The sequence below is a fragment of the Cuculus canorus genome, chromosome 24 (assembly GCF_017976375.1).
Source record: "Cuculus canorus isolate bCucCan1 chromosome 24, bCucCan1.pri, whole genome shotgun sequence".
NCBI classification, from domain to species: Eukaryota; Metazoa; Chordata; class Aves; order Cuculiformes; family Cuculidae; genus Cuculus; species Cuculus canorus.
The window spans coordinates 7,384,337-7,406,738 of record NC_071424.1 but is presented as its reverse complement, the minus strand read 5'-3'; the positions used below and the strand labels follow the sequence as shown (position 1 = coordinate 7,406,738).

General features: G+C 52.0%; 1 protein-coding gene across 3 annotated transcripts in view; it reads left to right on the top strand.

Moving 5' to 3' along the window:
• Positions 1-2,002: 2,002 nt before the first annotated feature.
• The window catches only part of LGR6 (leucine rich repeat containing G protein-coupled receptor 6), a 156,966-nt gene continuing 136,566 nt past the window's right edge, over positions 2,003-22,402 (top strand). For all 3 annotated transcript variants that reach the window (XM_054087774.1, XM_054087773.1, XM_009560608.2), the window contains exon 1: positions 2,003-2,373. In XM_054087774.1, coding sequence (XP_053943749.1) covers positions 2,027-2,373 — 347 coding nt within the window. In that variant the 5' untranslated portion in view covers positions 2,003-2,026. The remainder of the gene's footprint in view (positions 2,374-22,402) is intronic.

The following is a 22,402-nucleotide window of genomic DNA, read 5'->3' as shown; positions in this document are numbered from 1 at the left end:
GAGGACTTCCTGTCTCCCCGCCAAGCCCTCCTCCATCCCAGCAGTGTTTTATGTCCGGAGCTGTCAAAACACATTGCAGACATTTAACTAATGACATCTCCAGAATCGCTTGTGATGGAAGGGCCTTAATTCCTATTAAATCGGTTCCTGCTCCTATTCCTTGCTGCTCTGCACTCTGACAGTTTCCGTCGACTTCAGCAGAGATAGTTTCAGTCCTGGAACTGCAGGATGTGCATTGACTTTGCAAATGAAAGTTTCAGACCCCGCATCACCCGGGCTAGTAGCCCTCAGGCAGAGTCTGTGCATCAGCCCTCATCTCTGAGCTGGATCTTGAGCGGTTTTATTCGGAAGAGATGCCCAGTCGGTGCTAAAGGCCTCAGGACACCCCAGCCCTGAGTTAGCTGGACGTTTTGTAGGTCTCTCACTTTCTGGGCTCTCCCTCCTGACCCCAGCTAATTCTCTCTCCTCTTTTATGCTGAGATAACGGGGCTATCAACTAGGAAACTCTTTTGCCAGAAGGAAAAGCATACTCAGGGCAAGCAGAACTGTGAAAACAGCTTCTGTGCTGCAGCTGTGGGACATCTTACCACGGCATGGCCACAGCCACACAGGGGTGACTTTGTGGGTGCACTTCACAGCCACCCTTCTTCCTCTGCCCCCTCCCCTTTCTCCAGCCATGGCTGGAGGCGAGGCTGAGGGAGGAACACACCAGCATCGATAGGAGTCCAGATCCACCTCAAACAAAGCAGTCAGCTGCCTTTCTGCACTGTGAGAGACTGCTGTCTCCATTACAGACAAGATGCATGGTCCTGTAGAGAGAGACACAGTGTGGGTCAAGCTGTGGGGCCAGACCATCACCAAACCCACTGCCATGGCGGCACTGCAATTACCCCCACCAGGGCCATCACGCTGACTCTGAACAGCCGGTGGCTGCACGCAGGAGGATGGAGCACAGAGGCCCTGCAGAGCTGGACCTTGCAGCCTTCTCCCACTGCAGATCCAGCACCCTTTTCTAAGCAGGTGCTTCTGCTGCCCAGAATTCAGCAGATCCTTGACACCTAAGCAGCCAGAAATCCTGTTTGGGTGCACATCCCACACGTTTCAGGACACACCAAGACCCTGGGCTGGGCTGGCACAGGCAGTAACTCAGTGCCAAGCCAGACCCGCTCCCATCTGTGTGATGGAGCGACAGATGATGTAGCTTCAAGCCCCCACTCAAAAGACTATTCCTCTACTTTGACCTCTGACCACTTCACCCAAGGTGAGAAAAAGCTCTTTGAGCAAACCAGCCGGTTCCTGGCACCAATGCAGTGCAGCTCCTGCAATTGCAGCTCACACGTGCACCTGACCTTGATCCAAGCAAAACCATAGCAAGTAGCAGCTGCAAGAAGACCACATCCCACAGGCCCAGAGAGCTCTCTGGAGAGGTCACCACTGAGCTCAGCACTTTGACACAGCTGCTCCATCCCCCCGGTCACCCACCCTAGCCCTGCCCTGTGCATGGGGACAGCGGGAGGGCTGGACCACAGGACGGACAGACAGACGTACAGCTCTGACGCTGCTGCTTCCAGCAAACAGCTCATTGTGAGCGCCTCGCTCCCTTCTCCCCAGCTGCACCCTGACTTTCCAGTAGCAGCTGAGTTTAGTAGTCAGCATAGACACACACGGAGTCCTTTATCCAGGATTATATTTCAGCGTCCCAAAGTCTGGAGCCCTTGAGGTGCCGGTTGGGTACTCCTGCCTCCCTATTGATGCTCCTCTGCGCTGCCGGAGCAGCTTTGCCTTCCCCTGCCCTGCTATCTCACAAAAACATTGTTACAAAACAAGTACAGGTCCCGGAGCTATGAACAGGTCTTTATTTGTTGAGGTTACTTTTTCTCGCTTCCCCCCCGCCCTCTTCCCTTTGAATGAAATTCCTGCCAGCTCTAAGAGAGAGAGGGAAAGAGTAGAAAGTTTAACTCCTCCCATCGGAGCGTCTCACGCCCCTGCCCAGCCCTTGAAATCCAATAACCAAGATCATTCAACAATGCTTTCCTTTCCGTGGGCGCATCGGTGCCGCGCCGGGAGCCGCGGGAGGTGCCGCCGGGTGCGCGGCGGCGCGGCGTTCGCCCTGCATCCCGCACAGCGCGAGCATCCCGCCCGCCCCGCGGCGCCGAGCATCGCCCCCACGGCCACGATGGCCAAACTCTTCTTCTGGGGCATTCTTCTGGCCTTCTCCACCCGCTTCCAGGTGGTGCTTGCGGAGCAGGGTGCTGCGCCCTCCTGCCCGCCCCAGTGCCACTGCGAAGAGGATGGCATCATGCTCTCGGTGGATTGCTCCGAGCTGGGGCTTTCGGGGCTCCCCGCCAACCTCAGCCCTCTAACAGCTTACCTGTAAGTACAGCTCTCGCTGGGGTTTTTGCAGCACTTTTTATTTATTTATTTATTTTTATTTTTTTAACTGGACACCTTCACCGGCTGCAGTTTTCCTCCAGCTGTTGGAAGGTTGTGCCACATTTTCCTGAAATCAAATTTCCTGTGGAAATCAGAAACTAAACAAAATATCAAGCGAAAAGGCAGCTCTTGCTGCGGGACCTGCCGAGCTAAGCCAGCTCCCCCTCCTCCCCGCGCCCCTCCGCAAATGCTGTTTATATTGCGATGTTATGCATGCTTTGTTTCTTGATTACAGTGGATCAGAGGAGCTGATTTGCTGGGTAGGTTCGGATTGTCTGAGAACATAATGGAGTATTTATACTGAGCAATTAGTGCAAACTGCTCTGGGACCCTTCTGTCAAACATTTCAATAGCTGTGATAACTCATGGCTTTCAGGGCTTTGGGTTGAGCTGGCCACCAGCAGTGCCCAAACTGCCTCTTTGAAATGAATGTTGAAGTCCTATAGGAGGTGGTGGTGGGGGGGGCTTTGGTACTTTTTTTGGTGTTGGCTGCTTGTGCAGGGTTTTTCTGGTTGGGTGTGTGTGTGTTGCTATTTAAAAACTTTTAGTTACCCATCCTTTCCGGTATTAATACCCCAAAGGGTTAAACTACCACCGGGACCCGTGGGTTTGTTTCTAGCCCTGAGATGGTCTCAGTGGGTCCCATCTGATTAAGTGATGACTGAGGATGTCCTCAGGGGCTCCACGGAAGGATCTCAGGGTTTGATCAGGAGAGGAAACACCTCTCAGAGAGACAACTTGGCCCTGGGGAAAGTGTTGGTCTGTTTATTCACAGAAAGTGCTGCAGCCGCCAGCTCCAGCTGTACAGCAGGTGGGCTGGGGGGACCCTGGCTTTCCCAGCTCGAGACACAGCCAAGGAGCTGCCAAGGGGAGTTGTGTGTACCACAACTGTAAAGAATAACGCGTAATCCCCAGGCAGTGCTGGGGGCCTTCATTTTCCGTCCATCGTTCTGGGAAGGGGCTTGTGTCCAGGTGTGCCACACAGACTGCGTTGCTGCTTTTCTAGTGTTCCTGGCTTGTCCTGCGATGCACCCTAATCTGTTCGGGAAGGGCTCTTCAAAGCCAGGTGGAAGCTGTCACAGCTGGATAGGAGTTTCTCTGCTCATCCCGCTTGCCAGAGGAGCACATTGCTCGATGTCTTGGACCAGCCGTTGGATGGCCAGAGCTGTAGGGGGTCAGCTGAGAAAGAAATATAACAGGGAAGGACGATCTTTACTGCAGGGCATGAAAGATGAGAGAACTGTTTAATGTGAGCTGTGTTTCCCTGGCAGAGGGAAGCACAGAGCACTTGTCGCACGAGGTGTGTCCTGTATAGAGACAACCCCCTGCACACACCCAGGGGCCAAGTCTGGAACCAGCTGCCAAGGAGTGGAAAGTCACTACAGCTCTTGAGCATGTTCTGATGGAGGTGACTTAAAAACGTGGGCTGTAATCATAGGAGGCTGCAGAGCTGTGCAGCACTGATGTTATCGCCAGGGCGAGTGGCAGCCCTGCCAGGCACCCCCTCTGCTTTTGCAGTCATGGCAAGACAGGGCACCCGTGGCTCCAACTCTGCAGAGAACATGCTGGCTGTCACTTCTGCAGGATTGTCACAGAATCACAGCATCATGGGATGCTTTGGGTCAGAAGGGACCTCACAGCCCATCCAGTTCCACCCCGTGCCATGGGCAGGGACACCTCCCACTGGCTCAGGGGCTCCAAGCCCCATCCAACCTGGCCTTGAACCCCTCCAGGGATGGGGCAGCCACCACTGCTCTGGGCACCCTGGGCCAGGGCCTCCCCACCCTCACAGCAAAAGATTTCTTCCTAAGATCTCATCTCAGTCTCCCCTCTTTCAGCTGAAAAATGTTCCCCCTCATCCTGTCCCTGCACTCCCTGACCCAGAGCCCCTTCTCAGCTTTCCTGGAGCCCCTTTCAGAGCTGGAAGCTGCTCTAAGGTCTACCCAGAGCCTTCTCTTTGCCAGGCTGATCAGCCTGGGGAAGGGGCTGGAGACCCAGGGGTTCTTGGGGCAGCTGATGGCCCTGGGGCTGTTTAGCCTGGAGGAGGCTGAGGGGAGACCTCATTGCTCTCTGCAGCTCCCGAAAGGAGGTTGTGGTGAGATGGGTGCTGACAGATGATAGGGTAAGAGGAAATGGCCTGAAGTTGCACCATGGGAGATCTAAATTGGATAGTAGGAAAAATTTCTTTCCTGACAGAGTGATGAAGCCCTGGCAGAGGCTGCCCAGGGCAGTGGTGGAGTCCCCATCCCTGGAGGGGTTCAAAAACCATGTGGCTGTGGCATTTCGGGACATGGTTTAGTGAGCACAGTGGGGTTGGGCTGACGGTTGGAGTGGATGAGCTGAGAGGTCTTCTCTAACCTCGGTTATTTCACGATTTTATGAAAAACAGCACATTTGCTGCCTATCCATTAAACGCTGCCTTGTGAATTAACAAAGGAGATGTTACAGAGGCAGGGAAGGTAGGCCAAACAGGGAATTACTGGAAGAGGACTGGAGAGCCCTGTTTTTGTCCCTGGCTTCTTGTGCTACCATCAGTAAGTCACGTAAGTTTCTCAGTTTTAAGGTGTGCAGTCAGGGCTGGTTTTACAACACAGATCGGCATAAATTTTGCAGAAAGTATAGATATTCAAGAGAGATCTAAGCTGTTCATGTAAATTTAGTCTTTAAATCCACATTCTGGTATGCAAAGAAATGCCTATATTGTTTTGGAGAGCTGCAAGTGCTGAAAAGCAAACACCGTAATGGCAACACGGGGCACAGAGCTGGAGGGCAGCTGCTCCTAAAACTTTCCACCTCCTTTGCTCCATGCCCTGTCTTCTAAGCAAATTGCTAGTGCTCCTTTCTGTGAGGAGTAGGACTCCCTCAGGTGCAAAATAAAGGATCCTCGTAATAACCTGTGATTAGACACTGCCACACCACCAATGAACTGGGATTCATGCCCCATCCTGACAGCACTGTGACTCCCACAGGCCTACCTCTCTCCGCGAACCCTGTCCCTTGCTCACTTGTGCACGTCCTTGAGTGGAACCTAATCCCACCTGTCCAAACTTTTCCAATGAAGGCATCATCTATGAGCTAGCAGCTGGGGTCAGGGAGACTGGAGAGAACCAAGTCACCTCTTCCAAAGGGCACCTTGCCAGCAGGCACTTAGACACACTGGTGTCTCATCAGCAACCCTGGAGAGAGTCCGGGGGGGTTGTCTGTGTTAGATGACAAGTTCCTGCCACCTGCATTGCTCCTTTCAGGCAGCCTGAATTCAGTCAGGGCTCATGTGAGCCCATTTCTCTGGAGCAGCGCAGACCACCCTGCCTGGTTCATCACATGGGGACTGGCAAAACCCATCCTCACATGTGACATATCTGGGGAGGTGAACTGTGTCTTAGCCTGGCCTAAGAGTCCAGCAATGAAACACGAAAGATGAGTACACCCTGTCCTATTCAACTGTGTCCAGAGACTTGTATCAACCCAAAAGAGCTGAGCTATTCAGAGAAGAGCTTTAAGCTTTAGCTGATGTGCCAGTGAGTCCTGAGAGTAAATACCTCCTCCTTCCATGGCCAGCACATGTAGGAGAGCTGCTTTTGAGGCCGGCAACAGAGATGGGCTGGAGCTGATGGGGACTCCCTGGTGAGGACAGCAGCAACCTGAGAGCGTAGGAGCCTGGAGCTGCAAAGGCAAAGGTGCAGCAAAGAGGAGATTGTGCAAAGGGGCGTAGAGCGGGAAGGAAAATGGGAAGAGCTGCTCAGTATTGATAGAATTAGCTTAGCTTTGATCCCTGGCACCACTGCAAAACCCACACGTGACCCCATCTCAGATTCCCTGGAGTGTGGAAATGACATATTGCACAGGCTGGGGTTCAATCCCCAGGCACAGTGCTGTCCCTGTGCCCATCACCAGTGCCTGGGCACTGGTACCAGGGCTATGGGTACGGGCAGGTCTCCAGCACAGAGTGGCCCCAGTGCCCCAGGAGGGCATCCTGACCCCCTCTGTCCCCTGCATCTGGCTACCAGCTCCTGGCAAGGAGGACTGAGGGCAATACTGGGAGGTGAGGGGGTGCTCTCAGTCTGATGAGGCTGCTCCTGTTTCGCAAAAATAAAGTCACCATGTTGCTGGTGTCTGCCAGATCCCTCCTAGGGCCACGCTGGCCTGTCCAACCACAGCTGCAAGGAAACAGGGGCTCAAAGAAATGGAGTGCCTGGACTCAGCAGAGGACACCCTCAGTAGTACCCACAGAGAGAAAGGCTACAGCAATGGCATCCTGGTCATGCGTTCAGGTCATCTGGCCAGGCAGCACACACACACTGTGGCCAAGCTGTTCACATGTGGCTGGGAAATGACACATCTCATGGTGCCTTATCCCAGCCTGGACTGGGGGGACATGAGGAGCAACTCAAAGGATTTCCCAGAACCATAAAATATCTTAGGCAGGAAGATACCTTTTGGGTATCTCTGATCCACAGTCCTGCTGAAAAGAAGTCCAGCTTGTGAGCTTGGCCAGGACCTTGCCCCGTAGGGTTTTGAGTATCTCTCAGTATCCCTTACCCTTTTCCCATTTTTTACCATCCTGATGGGAAATGTTTTTCTTAATATCCAACTGCAATGTCCTGGGTTCCAGCTTGTGCCTATTACCTCTTACACTTCCCTTGTGCAACTCCAAGATGAGTTTGCCTCCATCCTCTCTACACTCTCCCAATCGGTTGTTAAAGACAGCAGTAGCATTACTCCACCTTCTCTTGTGAAGGCTGATCAAACCAACTTGTGTGAGCACTGCTTGGGACACGGGGGGAGCAGGGAGCATTGCGGTGAGGAGGAGGGGAGCGTGCAGAGTGATGGGAATACTGCAGGATTGCAAAAGGGCTTGAAGGTCAGTCTACCTGAGTTCAACTCCTAATTTAGCACCGCAGTTACCACCTCACGGTCTCCTGTGGCTCGTGGTGGATTTTTGCTGGCATGTTGCAATGAAGATCCCGTGGGAGAGCATCTGCCAGTGAAGTGACAAGGAGGAAAGGACACAAACCTGTAGGATACCAGCCATCAGGAGCAGCATGGCTCAAAGCTCAGCTGAGGGAGTCTTCCCTACTTCCCCAGGGTCCCAGTCCCCACAGCGCCATGGAAGGACCAGGCTGTATCCCTGCTCTGTGCCCCGTCCCCAGAAGCACTGGAGACCGCTGTGTCCTTGTCCCCGGCCCCGTACATACCTTGCAGTAAAGCCAGGCAGCCACCGCATGGCTCACTGCATGCAGCGCTGCTGCTCTGTCCTGGAAAGCTAGTGAATACCTGAAGCACGAGTGGCTGATAAGGTTGTCAGGCTGTTGCTGTCACAGCAGAATTTGGGGGAAGAAAGAGCTGCAGAAAGCCTGGCTGCTCCCAGGTATCACCAGGCAGCTCAGGAGGCTGCCTAGACAGGAAGCTTCTTGTTCCCCACGCTGTTTCCATTGAAATAAACAGGATCAGAGCTCTCAGGGCTGTTCTTACCTTGCAGAGACATTTTGAGCCATTACCTGGAATATAGCATCCCAGTGGGAGTCTGGGGCCAGGCCCCACATCACCCCTGCCCTCCTCGAGCTACTCTCTGGCGTCGGGTGCCACACAGCCCTGTGAAAGGGAGGCACTGGAGGCAGGGATGCTCTGACATTACGCCAGGGAAGTGCCTGCACACCGCATCCAGTGCAGGGAAGGAGTGACTGGAAGATGCCTCTTTCCTAATATTTGCATTTTCTAAGCACCCACACAACTCTGGGGAGGTGAGGAGGCAGCAGGGTTTGAATGCTACCTCTGGCTTCATGGTAAGGCAAGAAGTAACGCTGATGACAGCTCCCCTCAGCCTGAAACCCTCCTTGTCTGCCCCTCTGCAGCCCCCACCTTGGGAAAAAGGAGGACAGACTCCACCATAGCCTCCTAAGATAGGAGACACCCAGAGGAATGGGGGCACCAGTAAGGGCACAGGACTGGTGGCTGACCGGTATGAGCCTGGGGCAGCACTGCAGCTGCAAGGAGGGGTGTTGGGGCTGAAGGGATGTCTGGGCTTTGCAGGAGGCTGACGAGGAGATGGGATCTCCTGCAGTCATGACAGGGATTTCTTGTGTCCTTTTGGGTGTTAGGTGAGAGCCACCCAGCCTGGGGAGACAGGCAGAGCTGTCAAAAATGCAGAGAGCACCAAATCCCAAGGCAAAGTGTAAATTAAGTCCCTCCTGGGGGGCATCCCTGCTCTCTTCCTAGGTAATTTTTCAAAGAGCACGGAGTCACCATCATGTGGCTGATGTTTGCCCAGTGCCAGGGCCCGTCCACAGCCTCTTCCTCATGCTGTGGTGACCACTAGAGCTGCAACTCTGCACCAGGACCCATCCAAACACACCACAACCATACAGATTCACCCCAAAGAACTCCCAGACCTTTTTACTTCTCAGGCCATGATAAAGCACAGGATTTCCAAAGCCACTCCTGGGTTCTGGTGTTCAAACTGATGCACTAAGGGCTGTCTTCTGCTTGATCTTCTCTGTTGGAAGACTAATGGGAAATGCCACTCCTGCCTGCCTGTAGTTTCACCCTCAGAAATGTCCGGTGTGCCTGAGAGGATGCCAGCCATGGGAGGAGCAAGAAGAAATGTTTATGAGTTGGGGTCCCACATGTGAGATCTAGAACTGGTAAGAGCTCTACTCTGCAGTGGGGTCATAGGTTTGTGTTCACTGTTTAATAGCTTTGAGGCACTTCTTTTTTAATCCACTCCTGGAATAACAGGTGAGATTTTCCCACCTTAAGGATCGGTTTCCTCCAAAGGGGCCCTACAAAGACCATTTACAGAGCTTGCTGACTCCATACGGTCACCCCAGGAGTATACAGGCTTGCTCTGCATTCTTATTGCATCCTTGCCAGCAGGATTTTAAAGGGGCCTGAAGGTCAGGCTGCCTGGGTTCAACTCCTAATTTATCACCCCAGTTGAAGATCCCGTGGGGGAGCGTCTCCCAGCATTAATGAATGCCAGCACTTTGAGATACCCAAATAAGTTGGGCCAAACCAGGATCTGATCAAGCCCCAGGTATCAGGGAGAGCTGCTGTAATGAGTCAGACTCTGACTAGACTTTCCTTTCTGGAGAAGGCAAACGGAAGCTAACCTGTAAGCGTTGCTCCTGTCCCCGTGCTCCCCAGCCTGCAGTGAGGAATCAAACTGAGCAGATTTGGGATCAGGCACAGCCTGGGAGTGGCTTGTGAGAGAAACTGGAAAGCAACATGGAAAAACCACAGCTACCAGGCATGTGCTTACAAATGGCCTTTTGTATCCCCTGGGTATCGTGCAACTCTTGCCCCAGCCTCACCTGAGATTTCCCAGTCCCTTGGCCCACAGCAGTGCTCAGAGCAGGCAGAGAGCAGAGGCTCTTCATCCCTGCGTTACTGCCCTGAGCTGATGCTCCAGGTGCTTCCTCGGATGCTGGGCTGGAGGCTCAGGGCAGCAGGAGCACGCGGAAACCTGCGGCGAGCAGACAAAGTAGTGGTGGGGGAACCGGTGTCCCTGAGGAGTGCTCGGAGCAAAGCCAGAACTGCAAGACCATTAACAGTGAGCCTGAAGAGCACATTTGGTGGATATTTTTCCCAAGGAATACATTATTTCATTGAAAGGAGAAAGCATAATGAAAAGGAACTGGTGGTCATGGGACTGTGAATGGGAAGAAGGCAGTAGCAAACTGAATCAAGAGAGATTATTTCAATGTTTTCGCTTCAGGGTGGCTTTTAAAGAAAAAAAACATATTTGCATATTTTCACCTGCTGGCGTTAGGCTCACCCGCAGGCTATTTAATATTCACATTGCAGGATGCCAAAACTATCAAAGAAAATCATCCTGATGTTTCTAAAACACAAGATATTGATTTTTTTTTTTGCTCCATACTAAATATTGACATGTTGGCCCTTTGTTCTGAGTTCAAGAGAAAGGAAATGTTGAAATCTTTGAATTTCCAATGAGATGAAATTTTCAAGTTCACGGCAGCTTTTCTTATCTCCTCCTGCCTCTTCATGTCCCAGCACCCTTCTCCAACACGAGCTCTGCTCCCTTTTATCGCTTGATATCATGAGCTAGAAATGCTTTGGGTCCAGCAGTTGTTTTCTTTATTTGGCTGCTGCTATCCCAGTTAGGTAGTGTTGAGATTCATGGGATGCTGTGCTCTCCAGAGACAGCCGGTCCACAAGCAAGTGTTGCAGCCCCCAGATACTTCCAGCTATAACAGGTGGGGCTGTAGGTGACAGGGTCGAGGGCTGTGGATTTAGTTCCACGCACCATAGAATCATGGAAAGATTTGGCTTGGAAGGAACCTTAAAGATCACCCAGTTCCACACTCCTGCCACCAACCGGGACACCTCCCACTGGATGAGTGGGAGGATCCAACCTGGCCTTGAACCCCTCCAGGGATGGGACAGCCACCACTGCTCTGGGCACTCTGGGCCAGGGCCTCCCCACCCTCACAGGAAAATATTTCTCCCCGAGATCTCATCTCAATCTCCCACCTTTCAGCTGAAAACCATTTTCCTCATCCTACTCCTGCACTCCCTGATCCAGAGCCCCTCCCCAGCTCTCCTGGAGCCCCTTTCAGCACTGGAAACTGCTCTAAGGTCTCCCCGGAGCCTTCTCCTCTCCAGGCTGAACAATCCCATCTCTTCAGCCTGTCCTCAGATGCCCTCATATGACAGCTGTGTCCTCCCCAAGATTTGAGTTCAAATGGAAAGGGGCTTCCTTGGCTGTTTGGAAGCGGCAGCAGGGTGTCTGTGGCACTGACTGTGAGCAGATGTCCACTTCTCAGTAGGACACTGTCTGAGTAGGGCTGCAGCAGGTGAAATGCAGGATCTGCCCCATCCCAGGGCCAGCAGCTGGTACTCGGGTCTCTCTGTGGGCGAGGGAGCACTCAGAGCCTTCCTGCACTTGCTTCACAGCTGGCAGCAAGCGCGGCATTCCCTGGCAAGAAGGGAGCAGGTGTATGGATGAGGAGCATGGTGGGAAAGGCAGCCCAGCTGAGAGGTTAGAGCCGATGTGCACGGACTGGAGCTGTGCTCCAGGGTGACAGCTACATGTGACTGCCAGCAAGTCTCCTCTCTCCTTCTTCGCTCTGCAAACTGCAGCCGGGAAGTTTCGTTGGAACTGGGAGTGACCAATCCCTCCTGCTCGCACTTTGAGGGATGCTCCACTCCCGGTCTCGTCTGCCGGAGTAGGTACGGCTGGGTGGAAACACGCACACCGTGTCTGAGGACACTGGCCGCAGCAGAGCCGGGCTTTCTGCAAGTTGGGCAATTCCTCTGAAAATGCCTTCCTCCATCCTCCCCCCTCTCCTCCCTGCCCACCCCCCAGGCTAAGTAATATGCCACAGCCTCCCCTCTCTGCCTCCTTCACTTGAAGAATAAGCTCATAAATCTGCCTGGGGCAATGAAAACACTGAGCTCATGGGCCTTAGATCTGTGCGGGAGGAGCTCGAGCTGGCGATTAAAGGAGTTTAGGGTTTTCTTTGAAAAGCTCTTTGATTCTGGCAGAGGCTCTGGTGCTAAAAGGCAGCAGTGGAGCTGCAAACGTCTCTCCCTTCTGCACCTGCCTGGGTCAGGGAGCAGCAGGAGAAGGGAGGAGGGAAAGGGAAGTGTGGCACTTTCCAGCTCACTGCAGCGGCTGCTGCAGGACCCCCATCACCTCCTCTCAGGGGGGAGCGCCCTCTGCTAAAAGCAGGGTGACAGGTGCTGCTGCTGCCTTTGAGCTCAGACTTCAGCCGAGGTGCCAAAGTGCCTCCACTGCTGTGGAACAAGCTGCTCCCCCAGGTTCATCTCTGAAAGAGTTGTGCTGGGTCTCAGTGAGCCGGCTGCGCATGGTGGAGATGGATACCAGTACTGAAAGGGGCTCCAGAAAAGCTGGGGAGGGGCCCTCGACCAGGGAGTGCGGGGACAGGAAGACGGGAGCAGTTTTCAGCTGAAAGAGGGGAGACTGAGATGAGATCTTGGGCCGGAACATTTTGCTGTGAGGGTGGTGAGGCCCTGGCCCAGGTTGCCCAGAGCAGTGGTGGCCCTGGAGGGGTTCCAGGCCAGGTTGGATGGAGCTTGGAGCCCCTGAGCCAGTGGGAGATGTCCCTGCCCATGGTAGGTGTTTGGAACTAGATGGGCTTTGAGGTCCTTTCTGACCCAAACCATTCTGTGATGCTGTGCTCCTCCACTTGGCCGCTCTGAGACAGCTGAGAAGGCGTCTGACATGGGTCAGGCACCCTGACAACCTTGAAACAGGAATGAGCCACCTTCATGCACCACAGGAAAATAACTCTGGGTGGAACAAGGGGCACTGAGGGCAGCCCAGGGCTGAGCCTCCTGCAGACAGCAGAGAGTGAGGGAACCAGGAGAGGCTGTGGGGAGCCAGAGAGGACCGAGGGCCAGGGAGCCAAGGACAGGACAGGCATCACCACAGCACTGCTCTGAAAAACAGCAGGAAGGGATAGATGAGGACTGTCAGGGTTGGGAGCAGCTTGAGGTCTTGAAGAAGGACCTGAGTTTGGCAGGATCTGAAGAGAGATCAGAAACCACCTTCAGGAAGAAGAGCAGGACCAAGCACAAGCACCTAGTGTTGCAGCCAAGTCAAAACAGAGCCAAGCCTGAGTGGAGGCAGGAGTTGTGCCGCTGGTGGGGAGCAAGAGGAGGACATGGTGGTACCTCGAGTCTTGCAGGGATACATCAAGGATCCAGGAAGGGATAATGTAAAAGCCTTTTCCAGATATGCCGGCACAGGCTTTGCTGACACTGATGGAGGAGGGCAGCTCTCCAGCCTTCTCCCCTCCACGGAAGGACAGAGGAGTCTCCTGAGGTATCAGCATCTCTCCATCTCCATTTGCCCTGTTTGCAGTCCTTCCTGCATTTGTTTAAACCTCTTTGAAGGATTTGGAAATGGAAAGCAGCCCCCATGAGAATGGGTTGAGTCAGACACACCTGTAAGGGTAGGACCTGCTCAAGGGACCGTTTCTCTGTTCTTGGGAGTAGCCACAAGTCCCATTACAAAAAGACCCTGGGGAGACAAGATAGTTTCCAGCACTGAACATCTCTGTGGGGCACCAGTCAGTAACATTCCCCTTCATTCAGAGGGAAGGTGAAGAAACCCAAGCACTGCATCATCCCATCAGGGCTGTGCCTGCTGCGGGAGGAGCTACAGGGGTGACAGGGGAGCAGAAACGTGGTCTCCTCTGCTAAGAGCAGTGCAGTGCACGCATGGCAGCAGGGAGGTCTGTTGGGAGGATGCCCCACACACACATTCAGAGGTTTTGCAATGTGACACTAAACCCCGCAGACCACCAGCCCCTGGGGGATTCCTCCTGCTCAGTTCCACCTCCCAGTGAGTTGAGCCAAGACCACAGTGGCTGCTGGCAGAGGGACAGTGTGGTCAAGCACCAGAGACCTCAGGCACCTGCAGGATCTGAAGACACAATACCTCCCTTAGGAAGTTACTTGGTGTAGGGATGACTCTGTGTGTAACTGCATCTTGCGTTTTCAAGAGAATTCCCAATTCCGGGCAGTTCTTAACTTCAGAAAAGCAAATTTTCATCTTTACATGCGTGAAATGAGCAAGTAGGGCATTTGCATTTTTAGACAGAAATTCATATTCTGACTTTCCCAGAGAACACAAGAAGAAATTCTGGTTGCAGACAACAATGTCTGCAGTCTTGCTTGTCCCCTGTTTCTGCATCTGCTCCCAGCAGCAGTCGCTGTACATTTGGCAGCAGGCCCACCTCCTTCTCAGGGTCTCTGTGAGCTGAGAGAGGCGATAGATGCGTGTGCATTCCCTTGACTTCCCAGGAGCATCCTGAGTCAGTCTGACTGTGGACGTGAAAACAGGGCTTTTGCTGCTGCTCAATCAGCATTTCCCAAGGGAAGAACGAGGTGCAGAGTCACACAGCTGCTCTGCAAGGCTGTTCTCCCTGTACGCAGGAGCATGGGAGCTGCCAGATATTGCCCCTAGCTGTTGTCGCAGCTGTTGTCCCAGGACAGGGAGGTTGTCTGCCTCATGTGCCTCAGGTACCAAAGGACAGGGACACCCTGTTAGAGTCGGTGTGTTCCATTTGCAGAACTGAAGTTATCACAACAAAGACAGGACCTGGATTATAGGTGCAGGAAAGACTTCTGTTGTTGCAGTAATTTCCCCTGGTAGCAGGTTCCCCAGATTAATGAGGTGCACAGAGCGGGTTTGTGTGTGCATCCAGGGCTTTATTGAGTGCAGGGGCAGCTTTGCTATACACGCTGTCTTCAACTTCTCTTCAGCTCAGGGCCAAACCAGCAGGTTCTTGTGCTGCAGGTTGTGTTTGCAGCTGCAGCTGCGCATGGAAGTGCCTGTTGGTTAAGGTATTTTTGTGCTTTCATGTGGTGTAAGACAGCACAAGATTTATTAGTGACAAAAGCATGAATGCTGGAAGCCTTGATTTGTTGAAGAAGGGTGAGAGGAAACATGTTGCAGCCCATGCTGGTTAGTGTGGTGTGTCTGAGCTGAGCCAGCACACGCTGTGATAACTGCCCCACTCCTCCTTGAGGTGCTCTGGCTCACCTGGTGATACCACAAGGTAGACTTGCTCCTCTTCCAGGGTATAACTTTCCACTGACCACCATGCAGATGCTTTGTGGAAAGCCTGTCCTAGATGGAGGGACACAAAGACTCAGACTTTTGGGAACAGGCAGGCGCCCCATGAGTTCTGGCTTCCTGGACTGTTCTCCATCTCTGTCCCAGCCTTATGCTTGCCCCAAACAAGCCCTCTCCTCTTCCCATTCCTCAGACTCTCTATCTCTAAAGCACTAATGACTTCTCTAAAGTGCTTTGAGATCAACTGATTAAAACAATGCTAGAGAAAAGCCGGAGCCTCTCAGCCCGTTTCAACCACATGTCTAGACCTCTTGAGCTCAAACACCTTTTAAAAGTTCATTAAAAAATTCTTGAGCTTTACATTTGCTCAGCCACAACATGAGGGAAAGCAATACTGAACTCTCGGATTTGTAGCCTGCCTTTCATGTCTGCTGACCTCATCGCTTCTTGCTTACGGATGCAGCCACAAGTCAGTGCAGCAACCAAAATGCTCCTTGGGAGATGCATCCAGCAGCCGTTCAGGGTCTTGTGGGCAGCTCTGGGGAGCTCTGCCGAGGAAACGAGCCCAGCTGCTGAACTGCAGCTCGGACAGAGCTTCCGTAAATCCCAATTCTTTCATCTAATCTGTTTTCTAGAGGAAGCTACCTTGCTTTTAGCATACTTCTTCCTGAATGCGTGTGGGTAAATAACAGCGATTTCAGCTCTTTGGCTAAACCAGAAATAAGGAAGGAGAAGATTGGCTTGCATTAAACAAACAGTTTGGGTTTTTTTCCCAGGTTTCCCATGCAATTAAAAATAACCAAACCAAAACAAAGCACGTTTGGCTCAGGGTATCCCTGAAACATTTTGCTTTGACCTAAAAAGCAATCCTTCGTTTCATTTCAAAGATGATTGAGGGCTGGAGCACCTTCCATACGAGTACAGGATGAGAGAGTTGGGGTTGTTCAGCCTGGAGAAGAGAAGGCTCTGAGGAGACCTTAGAGCAGCTTCAGTGCTGAAAGGGGCTACAAGAAAGCTGGGGAGGGACTTTTTACAAAGGTTTGTCGGATGAGGGGCAGTGGCTTTAAATTGGAGAGGGGAAGATTTAGAATAGACATAAGGAGGAAATTCTTCACGCTGAGGCCCTGGCCCAGGTTGCCCAGAACAGTGGTGGCTGCCCCATCCCTGGAGGGGTTCCAGGCCAGGTTGGATGGGGCTTGGAGCCCCTGATCCAGTGGGAGGTGTCCCTGCCCATGGCAGGGGGTGGAACTGGATGGGCTTTGAAGTCCCTTCCAACTCAAACCATTCTATGACTCTATGATTTTTGGGTTACCTGAGAATTTTTAAACCCTTTAAAGAAAGAGCTTACAATGAAGTGTCCCATCATCTCCCCGTTCTTTCAGTGGGACACAGTTTTTTTTCTGTGAAGTTTTTTTTCTTGACCAAAATGCTGTGGGTTCTGCCTAACTCAGAAAGTCACCTGGCTGACCTCGTGCTGTCACTCGTTTTTCCTTTCAACTCTCTTTCTGCCTTTCCACCCCCTGTTTTACGGACACACAGGACTCATGGGTGCATCAGCTGCATCCCAGGGCTGCACTGACTTCCCAGGGAGATTAGAGAGAGGCTGGGAGAGGGGAGGAAAGAATCCATGAAGGCTTCTTTAGGCTTCAGAGAGCTCCTCTGGCTCTTCTGACTGCTTCTGGCTACTGCCCAGGCACCTTCGAAACACCTTTGAAACGTCTCCAACATGTTGGGCACTGTGACTGGGCTGGAGGGGAAATCCACATTCCCTTTGAAGTCTGGATACCTGAGCAGTGTTAGAATTATAGGGCTGTAATATCCAGGAATGTGTGGGGCTGTAATTGTGACTTAGATCCTCGGATGAAAGGTGCTATGTACATATGAAAGGTATTATTATTATTATTGCTATTATTATTGCTATTATTATTACTATTATTATTATTATAGGGCTGCAATATGTGGATTGGAGATGAAAGTAAGTACCAAACGATCCTGAAATATGAGATGTGTCTTAAGGAAATTTCAGGCTGGAATTAGGTTTTGTCTACAGGGTGGGAGCAGAGCCGGCTGGCTCCCCTGGACTGACACCTCTGGGGCTTTTATGGAAGAAGTCCTGTATGCAGACACCTTTCCCAAACCCAAGTTGCTCTGACTGTCAGAAGAGTGTCTCCAGGAAGAGCTATTCCAGAGCACTTTTTGCAGAGAAAATGACGTCAGACATTTTCACCATTCTTTGTGAGACTCTGCTGCCAGGCGGATTATAGCCATCACAAATTAAGTCCCTGACACTTGAGCCGTCCAGTATGAGAAGTGCAGGAACTGGTGACTCTTGGCAGGGCTTAGAGGTGGAGATGGAAAATGGAGCAGACACTCAGGGTTGCAGAGCAGCAGGGAGAGCTAGTGAGCGTTTTGGTCCTCCTGCACTACAGCAGAGATCTGGCCAGATCCATCCTGTGCTCATCATTCTCTTTCCACACATCAATCACATTTCCTGCAGAGCAGCGTGAGATCAGAGCACAAAAAAGACAAGAGATCAGCTTGGATCCTTCATACAGTCTGTGGTTCTGCACAGCCTTTGCCATCAGACTCAAGTTGTTTCGTAGGATTCCAGAATCATGGAATAGTTTTGCTTGGAAGGGATCTCACAGCCCATCCAGTCCCACCCCCTGCCATGGGCAGGGACATCTCCCACTGGATCAGGGGCTCCAAGCCCCATCCAACCTGGCCTGGAACCCCTCCAGGGATGGGGCAGCCACCACTGCTCTGGGCAACCTGGGCCAGGGCCTCCCCATCCTCACAGGAGAGCATTTCTTCTTAAGATCTCATCTCAAACTCGTCTCTCTCAGCTGTAAACCATTCCCCCTTGTCCTATCCCTGCACTCCCTGATCAAGAGCCAATTTCTCCTGTCCTGTTCTGCATTTACATCTCATTAGCAAGGGGGGGCATAGGTGAAACCAGCCGCTGAAGTGGGACTCCCCACGACATATCCTATGATGATTTCCTCCTGTGTCATAGTCTCTGCAAAGCATTAGGTCTCAACCTAGCATGGAGATCCAGCTGCCTCTCCTGGGGAAGGTGGGGGCAGATTTGACCTGCTCTGATTTGTGTCAACTTTGAAAGCCCCAGCGAAATCAGCTTGGGTTTTTCCGCTTACTTCAAAGATTCTGGCTCTCCTGCTCTGGGGGCCACCAGCTATGAGACCTGCCTCTGCACTCAGCCGGTCTCGCTGAACCAGAGGCACAGGAGGCAGGTAGAAATGGGAGGGACTATTTTGCTAGAATTTGATCCCTCCCCAGAGAAGGCTTTCTCCTTTCCTGGGTAGCAATGCTGGCTCTGGCTAGCACATGCTACATCAGATGTGGCACTGGAATCTAACTGCTGAGCTCCAGCAGGAACCAGAGGTGCCCAGTTGGACCTGGTCCCTAGAGCAATCCCGGGAGCAGATCGAACTGACTGCACTGATGCACCCAGAGGCTCCTTTCAAGCATCGAGGCCTCCATCCTCCTGCACTGTTGTGTGAACTGGTAGGCACCTTCATGTTTTATCCTGGATGAGCTTTCATTTCACCTGTGGCTGTGAGGTGGGATGGTGACTAACTCCGTTCGCAAGGCTAGAGCACACACAGGCTCCTTCACAGACTCCTTAAGCCTCTCTCTTGCTGTTTCTGTGGCAGCACGTCAGTGCCCAGCACTGTGGGCAGCAGGGCAGCTTCTTCTGGACAGACGCTTCCCATAAGGGAGCAGGACAACTGCCAGGGATTAATGTGAGGCCGGTGGTCCTCAGGGGTGCCGCTGGCTACAGCACTCTTGCAAAGGATCTGATTCTCACCTGATGCTCTTTCTGTCAAATATAAAAATGAGGAATTCAAAGCTCCTGCAAGGAAGGACTCCTAAAACCTTAGCATTATAACTATGCCTGGTGGTCTTGCAAGGAGCAGAGAAGGATCTGGAGTGCCAGCCAGAGCCACATGGACTCCAGAATCATCTCAAGAGCCTTAGAAGCAATATCTTTCTCAAGAGGTGCCCAGAAGCTTATCCTAGATGCTACGTTCACATCAAACCACATCTCACCTGAAGAGCAGAGCTTTGAGAATGGGACTTGGGCACAGCCATGTAGCTGAGAACTGTCAAGCAAAACTCTCCCCTAAGCAAAGACAGGCAGGTTTTCAACAACCCTGAGCTACCAGAGGTACCCATGGAGCCAGAGATCATGCCAGGCACATGAATATATCTATAAAAACATTTGCCCTGATAAGGTGTGTGCCAAAAGTCTTTGAAAGGGCTGTAAACCACAGTGTGTCTCTAGTGAGTGGCCTGAGGCAGCTGTGCCCACATCTGTCAAGCAGAAGCCCTATGGACCACTTTGTACATCCCTGAGCAGGTCTCTGCTCGGCTCTGTGAACGCCAGGCTCTCGGACTCCAGTTTTGCCGTTGTGCTTCTTCTTCACCTTCTTCCTGTGAGTTTTCCCCATGGCCGAAGTTTTCTGACCAACACATCCCACGCATGCTGGCTTCTTGGGAATCTTTGTATTCTCTTGGTGAAATATTGCCTCTGCCTTGTTACTCCCCATGCCTTGTGAAACCAGGCATGCAGAAGCAGGAGCAGGTCTTCCACCCAAACCACAGGGGCCACAGACCAAAGGCTGGCTGAATCGAGGGAGGTGAGTCAGGTCCATCCACAGAAGTCTGTCCATTGCTAAGCTCCCGCAAGCCAGGTCTGGCTCCTCAGCAGGAGGGTTCACCTTCCCAGCCCTGCCTCGCTCTTTCCCAATGGTACTGATAAGTGAAGCTTTTCTCCCAGCAGAGTCTGGAGCCAAGGGAGCAATGGTGACTCACCACCGCTTCAGTGTGAACCATGCAGACAGGCTCTCCAGCAGCAATGTGTGCTGGAGGCAGGAATGCTCTCGTTACCCACTTGACAGCAGAAGAAAGACTTTTCTTGGTGCTCAGGGACCACCCACCAGAGAATGAGACAAGGCAAAAACTGTCACGCTCTAACGTCTTGTGGCTTCCTGGTGACACCGTAGAGTCTGTTGCAGTTTATGGGAACCCGCTAGATACTGGGGATGGCAGAGACCACCCCAAGATGAGTCAGCTCTTGGCATCTTTGAAATGCAACCTGTCCCACCAAGGGAGCTCCCAGCCCCCTGCCAGGCCATTGCTAGTCGGGGATGGAAAGTACCTCAGCCCAAATCCCTGCAGGTGTCTCATTGCCCTTAGAAGGCAGCGAGAATGGTGAGAAATGCAGCTGGTATTCATCTCTTACCTTGGGCTGTGAGTTTCAGCCAAGAACCCAAGCCGCTACAACCACCGTGCAGAAGCTCTCCCCCTCTGCTGTCGTAAATGCTTGGAGTCTCTTAATCTATAAATCATGCACTGTCTTGGGAGGCAGGTCTTGGATGCTCTCTAGCCATAGAGACCCAAGCTTTTCTGGTTTACGGTAGGCAGGATGCTGGCAGGATCAGTTGTTTCCTGGGAAGGGGTTCAGAAATGAACGGATTGTATCACTCGCTCCAGCACCGGTACCGCAAGGGAAGTCAGCCCGCAGGGGATGCGTCAGTTTAGGAGACAAGATTGACAGGAGCCTGTCTGCCATGTGTCCCCATAACCAAGATGAATCCCTTGGGCCAGATCCTCAGTTTCTGCTGGCTGAGATTTCACCTCTGCTGTCTTCAGAATTTCCTTATGGAAAGGCCAGAAGTCAAAGGCATTTTTCAAAAGCTTTCAGCCATAATGTTTCATTTTGGGAAGTCTTTGGTCTAAACACAGATAATTTTCATCCAAAAATGGCTGAAAACCACCAGCAATTTTCAATTCCAATAAAAATGCACTTCTCCATTTGACAGTGTCAAGAACTGTTCAGTTTTGCTCCTCACTCATTACAGTTTCCTGCAAGAGGAAACAAAGGTCTTCAGGCAATGATTTCCTGGGATCCAAATAGTTCATCCATCTCTTTCACCTAGGACAGTGCCTTCTCCAGAGACCATTCCTGTTACCTCCAAAGAGATGCAGAATGCTGCCTCTAGCCCAGGGTTTGGGGTGGATGTGGACGAGAACATTATTTATTGAGCTCACTGCCTGGTGGCTTGCTCCACCAGCTCAAAGAAGAAGGATAAATCCCAACTCAGAATGATGCTGGCCAATAAAGCCACGGCTGGAGGAGGGTGACAAATTAGTTGGGAAACTCAAGTATTTCAGGACAAGTAAAGTCTGAATCTATCCGTGAGGCTGTAAAAGCAGGAAATATTACCTGGTGAAGTACATGGGGAGCAGAGTCTCTCCCTTTGTCTTCGTGGGCCCTTCCCTTGCAGGATTAGGGACTTTCGCAGGAGGCTGATAAGAGAAAAGAAAGGTGGAACAGGTCAAGAGGCTGAATGATCTGCCATACACACAAGGTCTGACTGCGCATCACCCCAGAGAGCGTCCCTGTATGACAGCTCTTGGGGGCTGATCCCAAACAGCAGCTCGCTACCCGCCCAGCCACTTGCTCCCTCTCCGCAGCGGAATGGGGCAAGAATGATGGGTCAGTGTAAGGACAGTTTGACAGGTGAAGAAAAGCCAGGCATGCAAGCACAGCAAAACAAGGAAATCACACACTACTTCCCATCAGCAGGCAGGTGCTGAGCTGCTTCCAGAAAAGCAGGGCTTCGTCATGCATAGGGATTACTTTGGAAGAAAGATATTACTCAAAGGCTCCTCCTTCCTCCTCCTGTCCCCATAGCTTTTATTGCTGAGTGTGATGCCATACGGCATGGGATGTCCTTTTGACCAGTTCAGATGTCCTGCCTGTGTCCCCTCCTAGCTTAGAATCATAGAATCACAGAATTCCTGGGCTGGAAAAGACCTTTGAGATCATTGAGCCCACCTCTTCCTGTCCACTACTAAACCAGATCCCTAAGCACTTCACCCACCCATCTTTTAAACTCCTCCAGGGACGAGGGCTCCACCACCTTCCTGAGCAGCCTCTGCCAGTGCTTGATAACCCTGTCTGTAGAGAAGTTTTTCCTAATGTCCGGTCTGAACCTGCCCAGGTGCAGCCTGCTCCTAGTGGAGGTGGAGCGGAAGCAAGATGTGCTAGCGCACAACACTATTGTGTTATCAGCACAGTCACAGACCCCAAACACAGCACCCTATGGTTGCTACAAAGAAAATCAACTCCAGCCCAGACAGAAAAAGTACACGTTTCCATCAATTTGCAGCCTCCAGCATCTACCCTCATGTACTTCTCTCTCATAGGTTTTTGCAGGCTGGTCGAGGCTCTTTTCCCAGATTCTGTTATCACAGCATGAATTCATGGCCAGAGACAGATTAAAATCATCCTTTATTTAAACCCAATGTTGGTCTTCATCTTGTAGATCATGGTGTAGATTACTGCTATTATGGACAAGATTCTGCTAAATC